General features: G+C 38.7%; 1 protein-coding gene and 1 non-coding gene across 3 annotated transcripts; one reads left to right on the forward strand and one right to left on the reverse strand.

The window, feature by feature from the left end:
- Positions 1 to 448: 448 nt before the first annotated feature.
- Positions 449 to 521, reverse strand: Trnar-ucg. Its single transcript has one exon. It is a non-coding gene; the product is annotated as a tRNA-Arg (tRNA).
- A 2,348-nt stretch (positions 522 to 2,869) lies between these two features.
- Positions 2,870 to 15,588, forward strand: LOC109543894 (nucleoredoxin). 2 transcript variants are annotated; one of them, XM_048665921.1, is made up of 9 exons: positions 2,870 to 3,355; positions 3,416 to 3,564; positions 5,581 to 5,973; positions 7,485 to 7,640; positions 7,691 to 7,819; positions 7,930 to 8,030; positions 14,462 to 14,657; positions 14,707 to 14,797; positions 14,853 to 15,588. In XM_048665921.1, exons 3-9 carry the CDS (start codon positions 5,602 to 5,604, stop codon positions 15,233 to 15,235), a joined length of 1,428 nt encoding a protein of 475 aa, XP_048521878.1. In that variant the 5' UTR covers positions 2,870 to 3,355; positions 3,416 to 3,564; positions 5,581 to 5,601; the 3' UTR covers positions 15,236 to 15,588. The 2 variants fall into 2 exon arrangements, with proteins under 2 accessions (XP_048521878.1, XP_019769380.2); XM_019913821.2 differs by lacking the exons at positions 2,870 to 3,355; positions 3,416 to 3,564 and adding an exon at positions 3,859 to 4,155.
- The last annotated feature ends 694 nt before the right edge of the window (positions 15,589 to 16,282 follow it).

Consider the following 16,282-nt stretch of genomic DNA (forward strand, 5'->3'; position numbering starts at 1 on the left):
AAATGGCAAATTCTTCGATTTTTGCTCATTGCGCTCCCCGTTCCAGTGAGTTTTCCATTCCTAGAATTTTTGCACGTTCTTAACCATATTAATTGGGCTAAAGTCGAACAATTTCTCTTGCAAATTGATATTAAAAATGTAAAAAAGATACATAAATGGCACACTAAGTAATAAGAACAGCAAAAACAAAACTGTTTTAAGGAAGTGGGCACATTGGCAGTATTATGGCAAAAAGGAGAATTTAATTAAAATTTTCTTTTCAACTAAACTTTGATTTTCCATGGAATTCGCCAAAACGTCAAGCCTAAAGTGGATTTCATGGCATATCAATTTTTTCGGCGGTTTCCGTTCGCGTAAAATGAAAGAAAACGAAAATTTTACTAAAATCAACCGCAACTAGGATGGACAGATTTAACAAAATTTATTAAATAAAGGCAAAAAGAGTATGCGACCGTGACAGGACTCGAACCTGCAATCTTCGGATCCGAAGTCCGACGCCTTATCCATTAGGCCACACGGTCATATTAACTTTTGTCTAATACCAGGAGAAATCCTACACCTTAGTTGCCAATATTAAACATAGATGGCAGATGTAACTAGACAAATTTGGCCTTTGTGCCAAATCGATAGAAAGTGGAAATGGGAAAAGCTATAATTTGATAGAACTTTTATATTTTTCACTCCATCGAGAGACAAAAGTCGCAAATCTTAACAGAAAACTTGAACAGAAACGCGACATTTTCGATCCATTTTCAATCAAGAAAGAATTCGTTTGCATCAGCAGCATTAATCAGTCAAGGATTTCTTGTCAGGTTTTTAGGGCAATTGCTTTATAATCCTGATTTTCTGAGATTTTTGGGTGGTTTTCTGGCGATCTTCCAATCAGCATTGATCAATCAAGGATTTCTTGTGAGGTTTTCAGAGCTATTGCTTAGAAATCCTGATTTGTATAGTTTTTTGGGTCGTTTTCTGGCGATCTTCCGAAATTTTTTGCTCAGGTTTTGCGACAAAACTGCTCGTTTGCACCCGAGAATTGCGAATCTGAGCTGATCGAGCATCGAAAGCTGAGGTTTATAATTTCTTTTAAGGAATTCCAGATCTTTGGGTAAGCATACAAGCAGAGTGGAGCTTTGGACAAGGGCAAAAAAACTTTCTCAAAGAGTTTGGAGGAAACATAAAAATGACTGGAATGAAAATTGCTGTCTGATTTTTCAGTGCGCTTAGAAAATTTGAGGAAGTGTTGCCAATTTTTCAAAAAATAGTGGACTAAGTAGGAGTCAATGATAGGAGATTGTTTAGAAAGCGTTAAATTCTTAATTGTGGTGGTCGTTCTTGCCGTTCACCCGTAAATTGCTTGAAGCAAAGACATCAAGCCACTCCAGCCACACTGTGACTTTTTGCTTATAAAATTGGAAAACCTGATTTTCCCTTTGCATTTCAACGGTAAAAATGTTTTCGCGCGTTGCAACATGACCTCAATTATACAGGATGTTAGATTTTTCAGACCATCAGCTGCAAAGATATGATTAACCTCGCGATTCAAAAGTAGCTTCATAACAACATGAGTGAAGAAATTCGGGCAGTTTTGACCCAGAAAGCGAAATTTCAATATCAGACATTTAGGTGCAAGATTAGCCCAAAATTTCATGTTTTCCGTCTCGTTTTTGCTCATTTCTCGGAAGCAAAAGGTGCAAGAACGCGCATTTTTACATCATTTCAGAGAGAACTAAATGGCCTTTTTAGAGAGTGCGCCATCGATAAGGAATCGACTATAAACTAACAATCAACTATAATGCGACTTCAATAGAAGACACTATTTTTTATTCGAATAAAGGACATAACACGAATCATAAGTTATAATAAATCAAAATAGCCAAAAATAACATACGTCAACTTCATATTTAAAATTTGACGGCAATGCCATTTTTGAAATTGTCAAGTTTGACGTTTTCTGTAATTTTTCAAAAGTGTACTTTTGTAGGCAAATAAAAGTGAAACAATGAGTGTTGAAAATTCAAGGTTCAGGTGTTTGTATAAGTTATATATTTTGCATGAAATTTGCGCTATATAAAAAAATCGCGTTTTGTTTGTGGCAATTTCGGCGAGCGCAGAAAAATAGAATGAGATAATAGAAAAATGAACGACTTTCAGACTGAACTTGTAACAAAGTTATAAGTTAGAATTTGTAAGTAAACTTGAAATGATAATTAATAGTTGTCAATAAACCTACGTAATTCAGTAACAAAGCATATCGGTTTCTTTTTAATGAAAATGCTTCAAAAAATATAATGACATGGACAGGTTCAATTTGTCACACTCTCTTTTGCGCACATGTGCGTAAAAGTCCGTGCGTAAAAGTAAAACAAATGAACAGTAAAGAAAAGTGCTTCTGTATGATCATCGCTTCTGATCGAAAAATGGCACTTTTAAACTCATTCGAATAAAAAACCGGTTTAAAAGTTACTTAATATAAAAATTTAGTTTTCACATACCAACTGTTTTCATAACTTGCTCCTATAACATGGCAAATACAAATAAAAAACATAGAAGTTTGAAGCTTTTCAAATTTTTAAGGATCGAATCAATCAATTTTGTCAATCCAATCAAAAACTGGCAAACTCACAATGCAAATCGAGCTTTATAAATACTTTTCGATGCGCCCTTGTAGGTGCAGCTTTCCCCGATTCGCTACCCATTTTACATGGCGTTTTCCATTGATTTCCTGTCCAAAAACTTAAAATATATTGCGTCTGTGTTTGGTTGGGTTCGAATCGGCTGCAGGGGTTGCAACACGTTTTCTCGCTCGCACCAAACCGCTTACACACGAAAAATTGGGATTGTTTTAATAAAAATGTTGTTTGTTTCAGCGAAAATAGTTGGGCCTTTAGGACACTACAGTCGAGAAAAGACACTCAAACAGATTAAAACCTAACAATGAATTGTGATACTATGAAATTGATAAAATTGCAAAACCCACCAGAATTTAGTGCGGTTTAGTTCGGAATAAAAATGCAATTTTGCTTACTCAACCTCAATAAATCCCTTAACCCTCCGCCCGACCGTACCTGATTTGAAAGTCAAGCAGGCTGGAGGCCCCCTAGAAGGAAAGATGGTCACATTTTTAATTAAATTGCGCTCCGGGAAGTTTAGCGATTTTTCTTTGGCGCTAAATGGAAATTCCATTACAAGAAAAACACCCATAGAACCTTTAAAGGCGCTTACGAAAGCGACTGAATGCATGTAAAATTTCTGTGCAATAAAACATTAGCTGATTATCAAGCTGCAATTAGCCAAAGAAGTTGCTCCGAGGAAAACGAAAAATGCAGCTTTGAAAGCGCCGGTGGCAGTTATTTACGTAAGTAAAACGTAACGACATACGAGGAACATTGTTTGTTAGTGGTAGAGACTTTTGTAGGCAATGCACGTTCAATTAAGTTGATGGGTCTGCTGGGCGGTAAACAGACACCAAGGAAAACGCCTGCATGAAAGAAACAGAAAAACACGAAGCAGGAATTGCAGGATGTTAAACTTGAGGCGGCAAAGCCGCACGCCAGCGGTAGCAAAGTACTCTTATTTACACTTTGGTACCCTCTATCTGGGAAACTACGAACATTCGGATAAGGCAAATTTGTCTGAAACGCCTTTTTTTATCAATGAGTTTTGTCCCATTAGTTGAGGGCCACCCTGTAGATGATTTAAAATTGACTTGAGCCGGAAAACCAAAGCAAAAATCGCAAAGGAATGTGCTCGCAAAACTGCACATCAAAAACCGAAAACACTCTCGTGGAAAAACCCTTTCAAGATCCCGCTTTAAACTGTCAAAACTGAACCGAATCGAAAAGGAAACTCCACTGAATCAGTGGCGAAACTTGCGATTGCTCGCGAAAGCCTGCAGGAGTCCAATCGTCCAAACTCCTGCTGCCTAAGTTTCGGTTTCGACGCCTTCACTATGACGGCAGTCGTGCTCGAAACGTCGCTATGGCTGGTTTTCGTGGAACCGACAAACCGACACGCGACTAATTCGATGTTGAAATTAAAATTTTCAGTGTGTTTCTCCCGTTGGAATGTCTTCCTGAGGAGTTCCAGTCGCAGAAGGATGGAATGTGGCCATTAAGGGGACGATTGGTTTAAAGTGAATTGTTTCCCGTGTTCCTTGTAAGTATCCAATGTTGAAAACTTCTTAGGAGTTTTCAAGTTTTCAAGCTTTCAAGTAGCCAGAGTTTCACAATTCAGGAAAACTCAGTTACAGTATTAGGAAGCTCATCAACAGTATTTTTTCCTACTTTGATTTTTCTCTCCATCGCCACCAGAGCGGAAGTTTGACTATTTCCATAATGGAAAATACAGTGTGATTCAAAAGAGTGACAAATAATACAAATGCATTATCATTCTCCTGGTTCAGATGAAACGCTTTATGAAACGAAGGTTTTTCCCGGAAAATTCCGAATTTGCACCTGAGACCAGCAACTTTTAACCCAGATCTAAAAGAACAAATTCATGTTTGCCAACAGCGGGTGAAAATCTTTGCATTTCATATTTTCCGCATATAAAACAAAAAATTTGTAGCACAAAAGTAAATATTTTGCAACTGAAGCAAGGACGAAAGTGACATTTTACATCATTTCAGAGGTGAAGATGCACGTCAGTTGTGCTTGCGAAACGTCAGGAAGAAATTCGTGTTTCACGACAGTCTAAAAATCCGAAAAACTCACTAAATACATTGTCTATAAAGCCATTGTAATTTGTGGAGTTTTTCGCTAAAATCGTGATTCGAAGCATCTCCAATCTTGGAAGCGAACACTCCAATTCGACTAATATGAATAAATTAAGCAAATAAATAAAACCGATTTATCCATTCAGGAACGTAGGCGTGCATCGGTTGTCTTCCTCCCGCACATTGGGGTCTATGAGCGACGCTTGATCGCCTGTGCATGCTACGTTCGATTCTGCTACCTTCGCCGCTTAAAATAATTCAGTTTGGAGCGAGTTTAAAAAAAAATTGCCAATATCGAATTGCGTTTTATAGCATTAGAGAGTCTGTAAACAAAATCCCTGTTTCCAAAACGAGTCAACTTTATTGAGAAACTTCGGAATAACTGCTGTGTTTTGGGTTTTTGGGCCGTCGTCGGCAGAACTCCGACAATTTTTTCTATTCGAAAAAAGCTCGGATTCAGTAAAGCTTGACTTTCTGTTGTTATTGACTTGCGTGCCACAAAATTAACTATACAAATTGCTTGAGGTATTTACGGTAAACTTGAGCTGGTTTGGGTTCAACATTTGAAAACAAATGCCTGAGTACCGGATGTGAGATGCAGGGGAAATATGTAGTAGGCGGAGCAGAAGATGCAGTCAATGCGCTTTCGGTGATTTACGTTTGCTAAACAAGGCAAGAACAGCGTTGCAATTGATTGTTTTATTATTTTATGCAAAACTGCTTCTCTTCGCCTGCCTTGTCGTCGCGTCCTACTTAATAATTTAGAGTAAACTTCTCGCTAGTTCCGAAGCAAACGAAAGACACATTAAGTGCTCCTTCCATTTGCCCAGGTTTAGTGCATTAATTTAAATCACTGTCCATTTCAGGTCCTCAAAAGTTCAAGCAAAATGAACGAAAAAACCAAATGGCATGACCGACTCTTCGGACAGAAACTGATGAAATGCGACTCCGCCAACAACTCGAACGACTTCAACACCTGTGCAACTCTGGACGTGCTCAAAAGCGTTCACATCACCGGGATTTACTTCAGTTTTGCCAACATCAGCACGCAAAGTGACGATTTTTTGAAAAAACTGCGCGACTTATACGAAAAACTCAATTCGGGTAGTGTGAATGGCGACGTGGAGAAGCGAATTGAGGTGATTCAAGTGGTGATGTGGGCTCACAACGATAACTATGGAGATTTCGAGCTCAGCCATAAGGAGAGCCTATTGGGGCTGCCTTGGTTCGCTATGCCGTTCAGTGAAATCAACTTAAAGGTAATTCTTGGACAAAATTCCAGATCGCAGCTTGCTGAAAGTCGATAAACACATTTAGAACGATGGGTCGTTTAGAGCAAACATTCAGGCCCTCTTGCCTATCGGAAACCTAAAAAACACACTAAAAGGAACAAGCGAGGATTTATGGCGCCAGTTTCGGTTTATGGGCCAATGAAGCTTTATGGTTCTGTTGGGGTTTTTTGGCTCACTTAAAGCAAAATTTGCCGGAAATTCTGCACTGCTATCCATTAAGAGTTGACTGATATAAACTTTCCAAAAAGCTTTCCAGGCCGGAAAATTAATGCTCAATGCCTCCTGGACACATCGCAAGCTTCGCAATTTATTATTAAGGTCTCAAAATTACCCCAGTTTTTACTTTTCCGGGCTCATTTCAGTGTTTCTCCATTAGCCATTTCCATCAGGAGCGTGTGCTCCTTTATTAATGGAGACGCTGATTTGCTTTCTACCTTCAAGCTTCAATGTAGATGGTGTCACTTTAGTAGTTGGACAATCAGGAAACATTCGCATTTCCGTGTTTTACTCAGGATTGTTTAGGGAAAACTCCAACAAAACACGGGGATTAAATGAGAAACTGGGGCAAAAACAATTCAAAAGCAAATTTGGCTGATGGATTTTTGCGAAGGCGAGTTTCCTTTTCGAGTTCTCAGCAGCAAATTGATTTTTTCTTCGAATCAATCAGAACGGGAGAAAGAACGGATTTCGTTTCACGCATTTCAAAACGTTTCCGTTCTGTTTGCTAAAAGGAAAGGCTTGTTGTCAACAATTACCTGATGGTTGGAGGAAAAAGTGGAAAATCGCTGAACTCGGTGATTTTGAGTTAAAACCAGTGTCGTGCCCGAAGGGCTCGGCACAACTTTGTGGTGTGTTTTTGCATCTAAAATTAGGCAGCTAATAAAAATCAGACTAATGACCATAAAAACTTGGTTTCCTGGCCTTTCTAAGCAGAAAAACCTGAATAGTTTGCGCTTAAATCCAGTTTTTTTGCGCTTAACCGCAGTACCAGTTTATTTCAGATTTAAAACTATGCGGACTGTTTATCGGCTGGCAGTAGTTAATGAATGTTTAGTTTATGTATCATCTGGTAGTCCCGGCCGGAGCTGAAGTGTAAAAAACCATCGAGGTGAAAACGGGAAAAGCTTGGAAAGTTTACAGTTGAAGCAATTGGGTTTTCCTGAACTTGCGCCTACTGAAAGTTTGCGCCGAAACCCATTTTTCTTGAAGAAATTGCCTGTTGAGATAAAGAGGATTTTCTGCCTCCATGGTGCGAGCGCGCCTTGTTAGCCTCCACAAATATACCAAACATTTCAGCTAAAGAAAGAAGTTCGCCGCTTAAGTAAACAGCAATAAGCAGACATCAAGAGAAACATTTATATTGACTGGTGGAGCGCATTTACTCTCTTTCATATTATGAGACTTTTACGCGGTTTGAATTAGAAACGGGTGATTCTGACTGTAGAGGACGATTCAATTTCCCGTATTTCATATTCCAGACGAGACTAAGCAGGCGATACCGCATTAAGTCGGGAGTGCCAACTTTGGTGCTTCTCGACAAGGATGGTTCGACTGTGAGCGTTTCCGCCCATGAAAGACTGGCTGAGGATCCGAATGGTACCAATTTTCCGTGGCGGCCGCGACCGGTTGACGAGGTAAAAACCATTTTTTCCCTAAAAAAACACCTAATAAAACACCGTTTCAGGTGCTGAAAGACGTGGTGCTGCAGGCCGGAAGGATTTACTACCAAGACCACCCGAATTGCATACAGGGGGACATTCGCTACAGCGACTTACCGGATGGGGTGAGAGGATTCTATTTTTCCGCTCACTGGGTAAGTTGAGCAGTTTTAGCAGGAAAATTGTGGGTTTTTAACCCAAACTGGAATTTATGAATCACTGGTTTTGTCAATTTATTAATGAATTTGGTTTTTGATGCCTTCAGTGTCCACCTTGCAAGGCGTTTACTCCCCATTTGGCCGACGTGTATAAACTGATCAGGAAGCGGGAGCCAAACTTTGAAGTAATTTTCGTGTCCAGTGACAGGTGAGTCTTTTACAGCCACTCAAAAGGTTTTTTTCGTTATCGCACTGCTTTAATAAGAAACTTCCAGCTTCGTTAGTTTGGCGCTTCCAACTTGATATCCATGTTGATGAGTTTGGCTCGTTCCTTTCGTTTTTATTTCTAGAGGTTCTTCAGCGCAAAAGGCCTCATTTTTAATTAAATTAAACACGTTAATTAGCCTCAAAGTCACCGGGCTGGGGCCTCGTTAAATTCAACTGCTTCCTTGACTCTGAGAGTTGGGGAAAAAATCGATTCCAACGTAAACCTTCCCCATTTAATGATATTCCGGCTAATCCCGGTCTATGCCGGTACATTAACCGGCTGCCTAATTATAGGAGAAATCCTAATCTCCTCTGCCGCGCCCTGTATTCGAATAACACCCCACGATGGAAATTTGTATTTAGGTTTAAATTGGGGGGCGTGCTGCGCTTACGGGTGGATTTACCTCGGAGGGCAATTGCCAATATATGGGGCTTGAGGCTCCAATTGCCTTGCAAGGGGGAGATATGAGGGAGCATTTTCAGAAATTTCATAGTCCGAGCTGTATTTGTGCGATTGTTATCGAGCTAGGAGCTTTGGTACGTTCAACTTACACAAGGTTGCTTTGGGACGCCCTGTTTGTTAAGCTTGGAAGATTTGCAAGAACCAATCGAGTGAAGAGGTGAAAAAAATGGATGCAAAGTGCGAATAAATGAGTAAATTTTGGAGCTTCAAGGGATGCAAGTTTCAACAATCCCAAATTCCTCTTTTGAAAGTGACCCTAATGTTGACTCATCCTGTATATATTTGTAAATTTCTTACCTTTTCCCGCTGGGGTCAAACCTTTTGTCATGTCAACATTTGTCCTCACTATAGTAGGCCATTTCAACTACTGACAGCTTGACTTGACAGCAAACGTCAGACGGTTTTCCAACTTCAAATATCGCGTTTTTGCACTCGAAGTCACACAACTGGCCGGAAAATGGCACAAAACGGCAAAGCAGACATCATTTTTGGAGAAAATCGTAATTTTTTTGCAAAGAAATGAAAAAATCCCGTAAATTTCGGAAATTTAGACGGTGCGAGGCGCGCACTGTCATGGTAAACTGTTTGGCTAAAAGTTGGCCTAAAGCTCGCACAACCGGCCAGAGAAACACTAGAAAATGACAGAGACATTTTTGTCTATTAGAACACCGGCATTTTTTTGCAAAAATTTAAAAAAATTGCGTTTTTTTCAAATTTAGATTCAGCAAATCATTCACATTCCTTCTTATGTAGCCATTAACAATGGACTGATTGATTTTAGAAAAGAAAGACGTTAAGGCCTAAGATCCCTAAATAAGCCAAGGAAGTGCCCTTCAAAAGCCTTCAGTGTGAGCATTGTTTAATAATAAAGGCTTTAATAAGAGCATTTGAACGAGTTTGCCGTTCTTTGACCGTTTCCACTTAAAAAAATACTTTTAACTCGAGAAATTATGGCGAGAAACATAATTTTTTCGGAAAGTCGTCAATGTTTTGCACCGAAATGGCAAAATATTGCAAATTTTTGAAATTTAACGGAAGCGAAACTAGTTGGTAAAGGTTGGCCTAAAAATCGCAAATTCGGCAGTAAAATATTACAAAACATTGAAGTTTTTCCCAGAAAATTGTAATTTTTTTGCCAGAAAAAAGTAAACTCCGCTAATTTTCGAAATTTAAACGGAACGAAGCGCGCATTGTCCGGTAAAGTGTTTGGTAAAAAACTGGCATAAAGACCACAGAGAAGAATTTGATATGATAAAATCGGCAGTTTTCCTCAATTCATCAATAAGCGCATTTTACCAAATCCTGCTAAAATGGCATTTTTGCCCAAAGAACTAGACAATTGGACAGGAAAAAAACCCTAAAGCGACAGAAGGTTGTTCATTCGCATTCAAACCAAATGGAAAATTTTTGCAAAGAAAGGGAAAAATTCGGCGAATTTTTTAAAACTTTAACGCATTGAACCGCGCACTGTCAGTAACCGCGTAAAAAAATATTTGCGCAAACCAGCAGGAACATGTTTGCAAACAGTACACCAAACCCTCTTTTTCCCAGAAAATCAGCCTTTTTTGCAAAAAATGGAAACAATCTTGCAAGAAATTGATGGGTTTTTCAAAATCACCAACTTCACCATGATGAATAAGACAGATATTTGTATTTAAATTTATATTCACACGGATATTCAAATAATATAATTCACATTCGCAAACCATGCAGTGAAACAATGTAGAATAAAAATACATTTTAAATTGCCGCAGAATTTATGAGGACAGGCGCCTCTTTTCCCAATAACAACTTTATACTGCTTTAGCATCCAGAAGATTATCAGGCCTTTCCTGGCACAAAAGCCGGGCTTATCTGGGCGTTTTATATTATGCCGCCCGTAAACTACCCACAAACTTGAAATGGGCTCGACGGTTTTGATATGGAGTAAAGTAAAAATAAAAACACAGGAAAATCAATGTTTTAGCCAGGAAAGCTTTTATTTCTCGTTTGTGGGTTCTTGGACTTCATCTCGTCCAGCCAGTTTCATCTTAAACCATTAGCTGGATCCTCCGGTTTAATACAGTGAAAAGTTGGGGCCAAAATTGGCCAGATCATATAACGGAGAATTCATTTAGTCTATTACTAAGCCCTCATTGTCTTTGCAAGCCATTTACTGCAACTAGCCAAGGCGAGGACGAAATTAAACTTCCGCTCATTTAGCTGCAAACTTCCCTACAAACTTCGGGCTAAGTGTAGTAATTTCCTTTTATTTGCCTCTCTGCCGAACAGCACACTGACGTATACATGGAACGGCCGCAGCAATAAATTTTCCTCAAGAGCCTTAACGCGCTCCATGTTGTAAATAAATTGGGAAAACATTTGGGGAACTTGCTTGTTGTTGTTTTTCCACTTCGTCCATTAGCCAACTGGGGAAAGCGGGGTTTTAGGTCAAATTTATCCAGTTTTAGGCAATAGGCAGCCAATAAAATAATGAAAATTATGGATAGTGAATGTTACGAGGAACAAAGACAAGAAAAACAGCCGGATCAGGAAAAATCCCTAGATACCGAGGGTTTTCACACATTTTGTTCAATTCAGCTTTGTTGCCTTGTTGCAAAAAAATCGATTCCTCCAATCCAACTCTGCCAATATAATCAGCTTGCCCAGATTATATTATACCAATTCCATCCCCAAATGCCCCCCATAACTATTCCAGGGGATGAAAAAGCGGCATCTGGCTCGGCGATAAAGAGGAATCGCCCTGAGCTGTGAGAAAGCAACGAAATATCCTATAAAATATTTTATCTCTCAATTTATTGAGGCGGCAAATGGCAGCAGAGGAGGAAATTGCCTGGATGATATATGGATGGAGTTGCGACCTCAATTTCCGTAATTAAACAGACGTTTTTAATTGCGAAGTTAAAAAAAAGGACCAAGTCGAAGACTTGGAACCACAGCGAAGGTTCTGGAAACAACAATGGAAAATGAGGAAACAATTATCCCCCGACACTGTTTCCACTCTCTGCCAGTATTTCTCAATTATCCACATAGTTTGGCAACATCCAGTCAAAATAAAATCTATGGATGTTTGCACTATGATCCAGCTTAGTAAATTCCAGTTATTGCCGACTGTTATATCGCCATATGCAATACGCATTCAATAGAATAATGAGGGCGAATCGCTGATGCTGCCCGAATTGATTCCGCCCTGGAAATGCAACCGTTCAGGGTAAATCCAGGTCGGTTTTTCCAGAACTTCCACAACGAAGTTGATCGAATTGCTGGTGTCTCACACTCTCTCTACCTCTTGGTGGCCAATTTATGGAATCAGTAAAGGGGCAGGATGCAAATGACTGCAGCCATATTTTACACTTAATTAATCCAAGCCCTTTCCTGCCTGGTTTTCATTAAATTGACTCATTAGGCGAGAGGAAATGAGCCTCAACCAATTTATGGCAAGAACATTGCTGTTTTGCTACTGAATGAAATTTTCAAGTAAAAACCTTCCAAAGTACGCCAACCTCTCATCTAATAATGAACCGCATATCGGCTCATCTTCCTGAAACGTCGTGGGTTTTCTTTTGTGTCGGCCACTAATTATTCACGTGTAAACCCCCCTTGTGGATTATGGGCATACATGGAGCCCCGTCGCCATGGATACAGGGGTCCTAATAGTCTCATTACATCCCCCCATTCCCCAAGCCAGGCGCCAGTAATGTCACTTTAGGCGTCGTGCCGAAAGCTCATTAAGCATGAATTTTTTAGCAGAAGTTTCAGCGCTTTGAACGTCCAATGAAACTCTGGGTGAAACTGTGGCTGGTTTTGTTCTGAAACTATGGCTACTTTTATGATAACTGTCTTGTTTTCTGATTCTTTTTTTAGTATTTTAACGCAGAAAAACCGCGATGGAAATTTCCATACTTAGCTGAGGCTCAAGGATGCTGTTTAGATTGGAATATTTCGTGTAAATAAAATTCTGCTTTGAATTTAAATCGCGATTTTTCTGTTTTTATCACGGAAAACCGAGGGTGAAATTTCCAAACATCGCTTTGCGTAAATGAGGCTGTTTGATACAAAATTTTTTTTCATGTCAAACACAGTAGGATCAATTTTCTGGTACCTACGAATTTCACCCACGATTTTTCTGTTTCTAAAGCAAAAAGCCCCCGATTTTCATTTCCACTTTTGGTTTCTCGTCAAGCAGACTATTTAATACAAGACTTTCATGTAAAACCCAGTTTAATCAATTTTCTGCATCAAATTTGAATCGCGATTTTTCTGTTTCGAAAGCAGGAAATCCCGGATTTACATTTCCAAATTTGGCTTATCGTCACGGATACTGTTTAAAACAGGATTTTTCTGTTTCCAAAGCAGAAAAACCCCGATTTACATTTCTAAATTTGGCTAATCGTCAGGAGACTTTTACAACAAGTTTCAGCATCAAATTTACATCGCGATTTTTCTGTTTTCATCACAGAAAACAGCGGTTGAAATTGCCAAACATTGCTCGTAAAGGAGACTGTTCAATACAAGACTTTCCTGTCAAACTCAGTTTAATCAAATTTCTGCATCAAAGTTACATCGCGATGTTTCTGTTTTTATCACACAAAAGAGCGGTTAAATACTCCTAACATCGCTTAAGGTAAAGGAGGCTGTTTAATACAAGACTTTTATGTCAAGCTCAGTTTGATCAATTTTCTGGTTCAAGTGACAATCGCGATTTTTCTGTTTCGTTTTTTTTCTGTTTCCGACACAGAAAAGCCGCAATTGAAATTTTCAAACATGCCATATCGTAAAGAAAACTATTTAAAATAGGATTTCCGATCTCGAACTCACTTAAATCAATTTTTTTGTTTCAAAGTTAAACCCCAATTTTTCTGTTTCCAGCACAGAAAAACCTCAATTAAAAACTTCAAACTTGACTTATTGTCAAGGAGACTATCTAAAGCAGAATTTCCCATGTCAAACTTAGTTTTGTTACTTTTCTGTTTGAAATTTAAATGGCGATTTTTCTGTTTTTAACACAGAAAAACCACCGCGAATTAGGATTTCGGATCCCAAACTCAATTTCATCATTTTTTCGATTAAATTTAAATAGCGGTTTTTCTGTATGCAACGCAGAAAAACCGCGATTGAAATTTTCAGTCACCCAAATTTGACTTCCTGCTTTAAATCCTGATTTCAATAGTTTGGTTCACTTTGGGATTCAAATTTTAATCCCGATTTTCGTGTTTGCAAGACAGAAAAATCGCAATTAAAATTTTCAACCAAGGCTTATCGTAAAAAACTGTTTAAATCAGGATTTGTGATCCCAAACTGAATTTTTTGGTTGAAATTTAAATCGCGATTTTTCTGTATCCAACAGAGGGAAACCGCGGTTCAAATTTCCCAAACTTGACTTATAATAAAACTACTTTTAAACAGGATTTTCCAGGTGAAACTATGTTTGTGCCAGTTTCTGGTTAAAATGGAAACTGCGATTTTTCTGTTTTTATGACAGAAATCCGCGGAAAAACACGATTTTTCATGCCAAACTCAGATTGGAAAAAATCTGGTTCAAATTTAAATCACGTTTTTTTCTGTCCGCAACACATAAAAACTGCAAATAAAATTGCCAAACATGTCATATCGTAAAGAAAACGAAAGAGTGAAAATTTCAAACTTGAGTTATCTTAAGAAGACTGTTTAAAACAGCATTTCCCAAGTCAAACTCAGTTTGGTCAACTTATATCGCGATTTTTCTGTTTGCGCTTATCGCAAAAAAGCTGTCTAATACAGGATTCAGCAGTTTTTCTGCGTTGCAAACAGAAAAAACTGAGACTTTCTGAAACAAGCTTTTCCATGTCAATCAAAGTTGAACTGAAAACTCACCAATTCCTCCAGTTAAACTTGAAACAACCACTAATAAAGAAACTCATTTTTTGTAGAAGTGCCGATTCCTACAGCCTCTATGTAGAATCCATGCCATGGCTTTCCATACCATTCCAACAGGCATCGGTAAGGGCTGAATTGGCGCAGCTTTATGGGATCCGAGGCATCCCAACTCTTCTTCTACTGGACAGCAACGGCCATGTGATTACCATGGATGCGCGCTCGGAGATTGTGGAAGATCCTCTAGCTCAGGTGAAGTTTGCCAGTTACTTCTTAGCTTTTTTGCTTATTCGAATTGTAGAACTTTCCGTGGAAGCCCCGAGCTGTTAACATTCTGACCGACCGATTCTTGACCAAACTCCATGACTTCCCAGCCATCGTTTTGTTTGTTGGTGAGTTTTTGCCTGCTGGTATAACTTTGCCTGTTGGATTAACTGAAATTTACAGACTCGGAGGAAACTGAAATCCAGTTTGCTGAATCTGTTGTGATGCCTGCAGCGAATAACTACTACAAAATGAACAACATTAACATCTCGGCCATTCCGGAAGATCGTCTGTTTTCCAGTTGCGACCAGGAGGACAATTTTCTGCAATTCCTCATCGGCACTGATAACGAATCTACGGATATTCTTAGAGATTTAATCGGTTTAGATGATGTGGTTCCCCTGCTGGTAGCCATCGATATTCCGAACAGACGATATGCCACAATGGATGATGGAACGGAAATCACTTCAGAAACTGTGAACGATTTTGTGAGGAAATTTCAGCTCAATGATTTAACGTTTAAGGGCATCAGTGAGGAAGGAGTGGAAAATGCCGAAAACCTGTAAAACTCTAGTCCAAATTGTTGCCAACCGCATATATTAGTTGAATTCCGAAAAACTAGTGCAATAAACCATATTTTCCCAATAAGTACCGTTTAACTACTTAATAATGTGATTTACTCGTGTATATGTACATAGAGTGTAGTGCTCAAAAAGGACTTTGAAACTATTTTTGTGTCGATATTCTACAAAAAAATACAGTTTTAGATGCATGTATGTATAAAGGGGGTTTCTACTAGTGAAAGAATGATTTAATTACATTTAAGGCACGTTATGTTAATAATTTATTCCGTACAGTAGCCAGCCAGAGAAAGAAGGCTTAGATATGTTTTAGACATTTATAAAAATATATCAGAAACTCAATAAATCTTTTAATTTTTGCACTTTAAGTGGGCCAAGCTGAACTTTAGCACAAATGTTCCGAAATGAGTTTTTGCTCCGGTTTCTGCTTTCTTCAAAAAATCTGACGTCTGAAACTAAGACAAATTACCATTTGAAATTTTCACAGTTGATAGCCAATAGTTGGGGCTACAATTGTGAGATTTTTTATAGAAATGGAGCTAAAATCTTATTTTTGCCAACTCTCTATTCTAAAAAACAGTATGAAAATGAAAGTTTGCGCACAGCTGGGAGCTTTATTTGAAAAATTCGTAACTTCTAAACTAAGTGGTGTCGTAACTTACAATTTTTACTGCAAGCAGGGAACGAGTGGATCTCAACCTGAGAAAGTTTTCATTAAAATAGCGATAAATCGTGATTTTTGCGAAACTTATTAAAAACGGCCTCAAAATTAAGGTTCCACCCTGATGTCTGAGTTCTTTTAAAACTGTGTAGCTCCCCAACAAGTTCAAGTAGCAACTTGATATTTTCACCACTTACTGCCAGCACTTGAGACTTCATTAGTTTCAATTTGTCCAAAAATCGCACTAAAATGTGCTTTTTGCGAACCCTCTCTGAACAGTCTCAAAATGGAAGTGCTCACCCTGCTGAGCGCTGTCGTTCAAAAATTCATAACTTCCAAACAGGTACAAGTAGCTGCTGGATAATTTCACC

The sequence above is a fragment of the Dendroctonus ponderosae genome, unplaced genomic scaffold (assembly GCF_020466585.1).
Source record: "Dendroctonus ponderosae isolate FM_Combo_2020 unplaced genomic scaffold, Dpon_F_20191213v2 Dpon_F_20191213_4, whole genome shotgun sequence".
Lineage (NCBI taxonomy): Eukaryota > Metazoa > Arthropoda > Insecta > Coleoptera > Curculionidae > Dendroctonus > Dendroctonus ponderosae.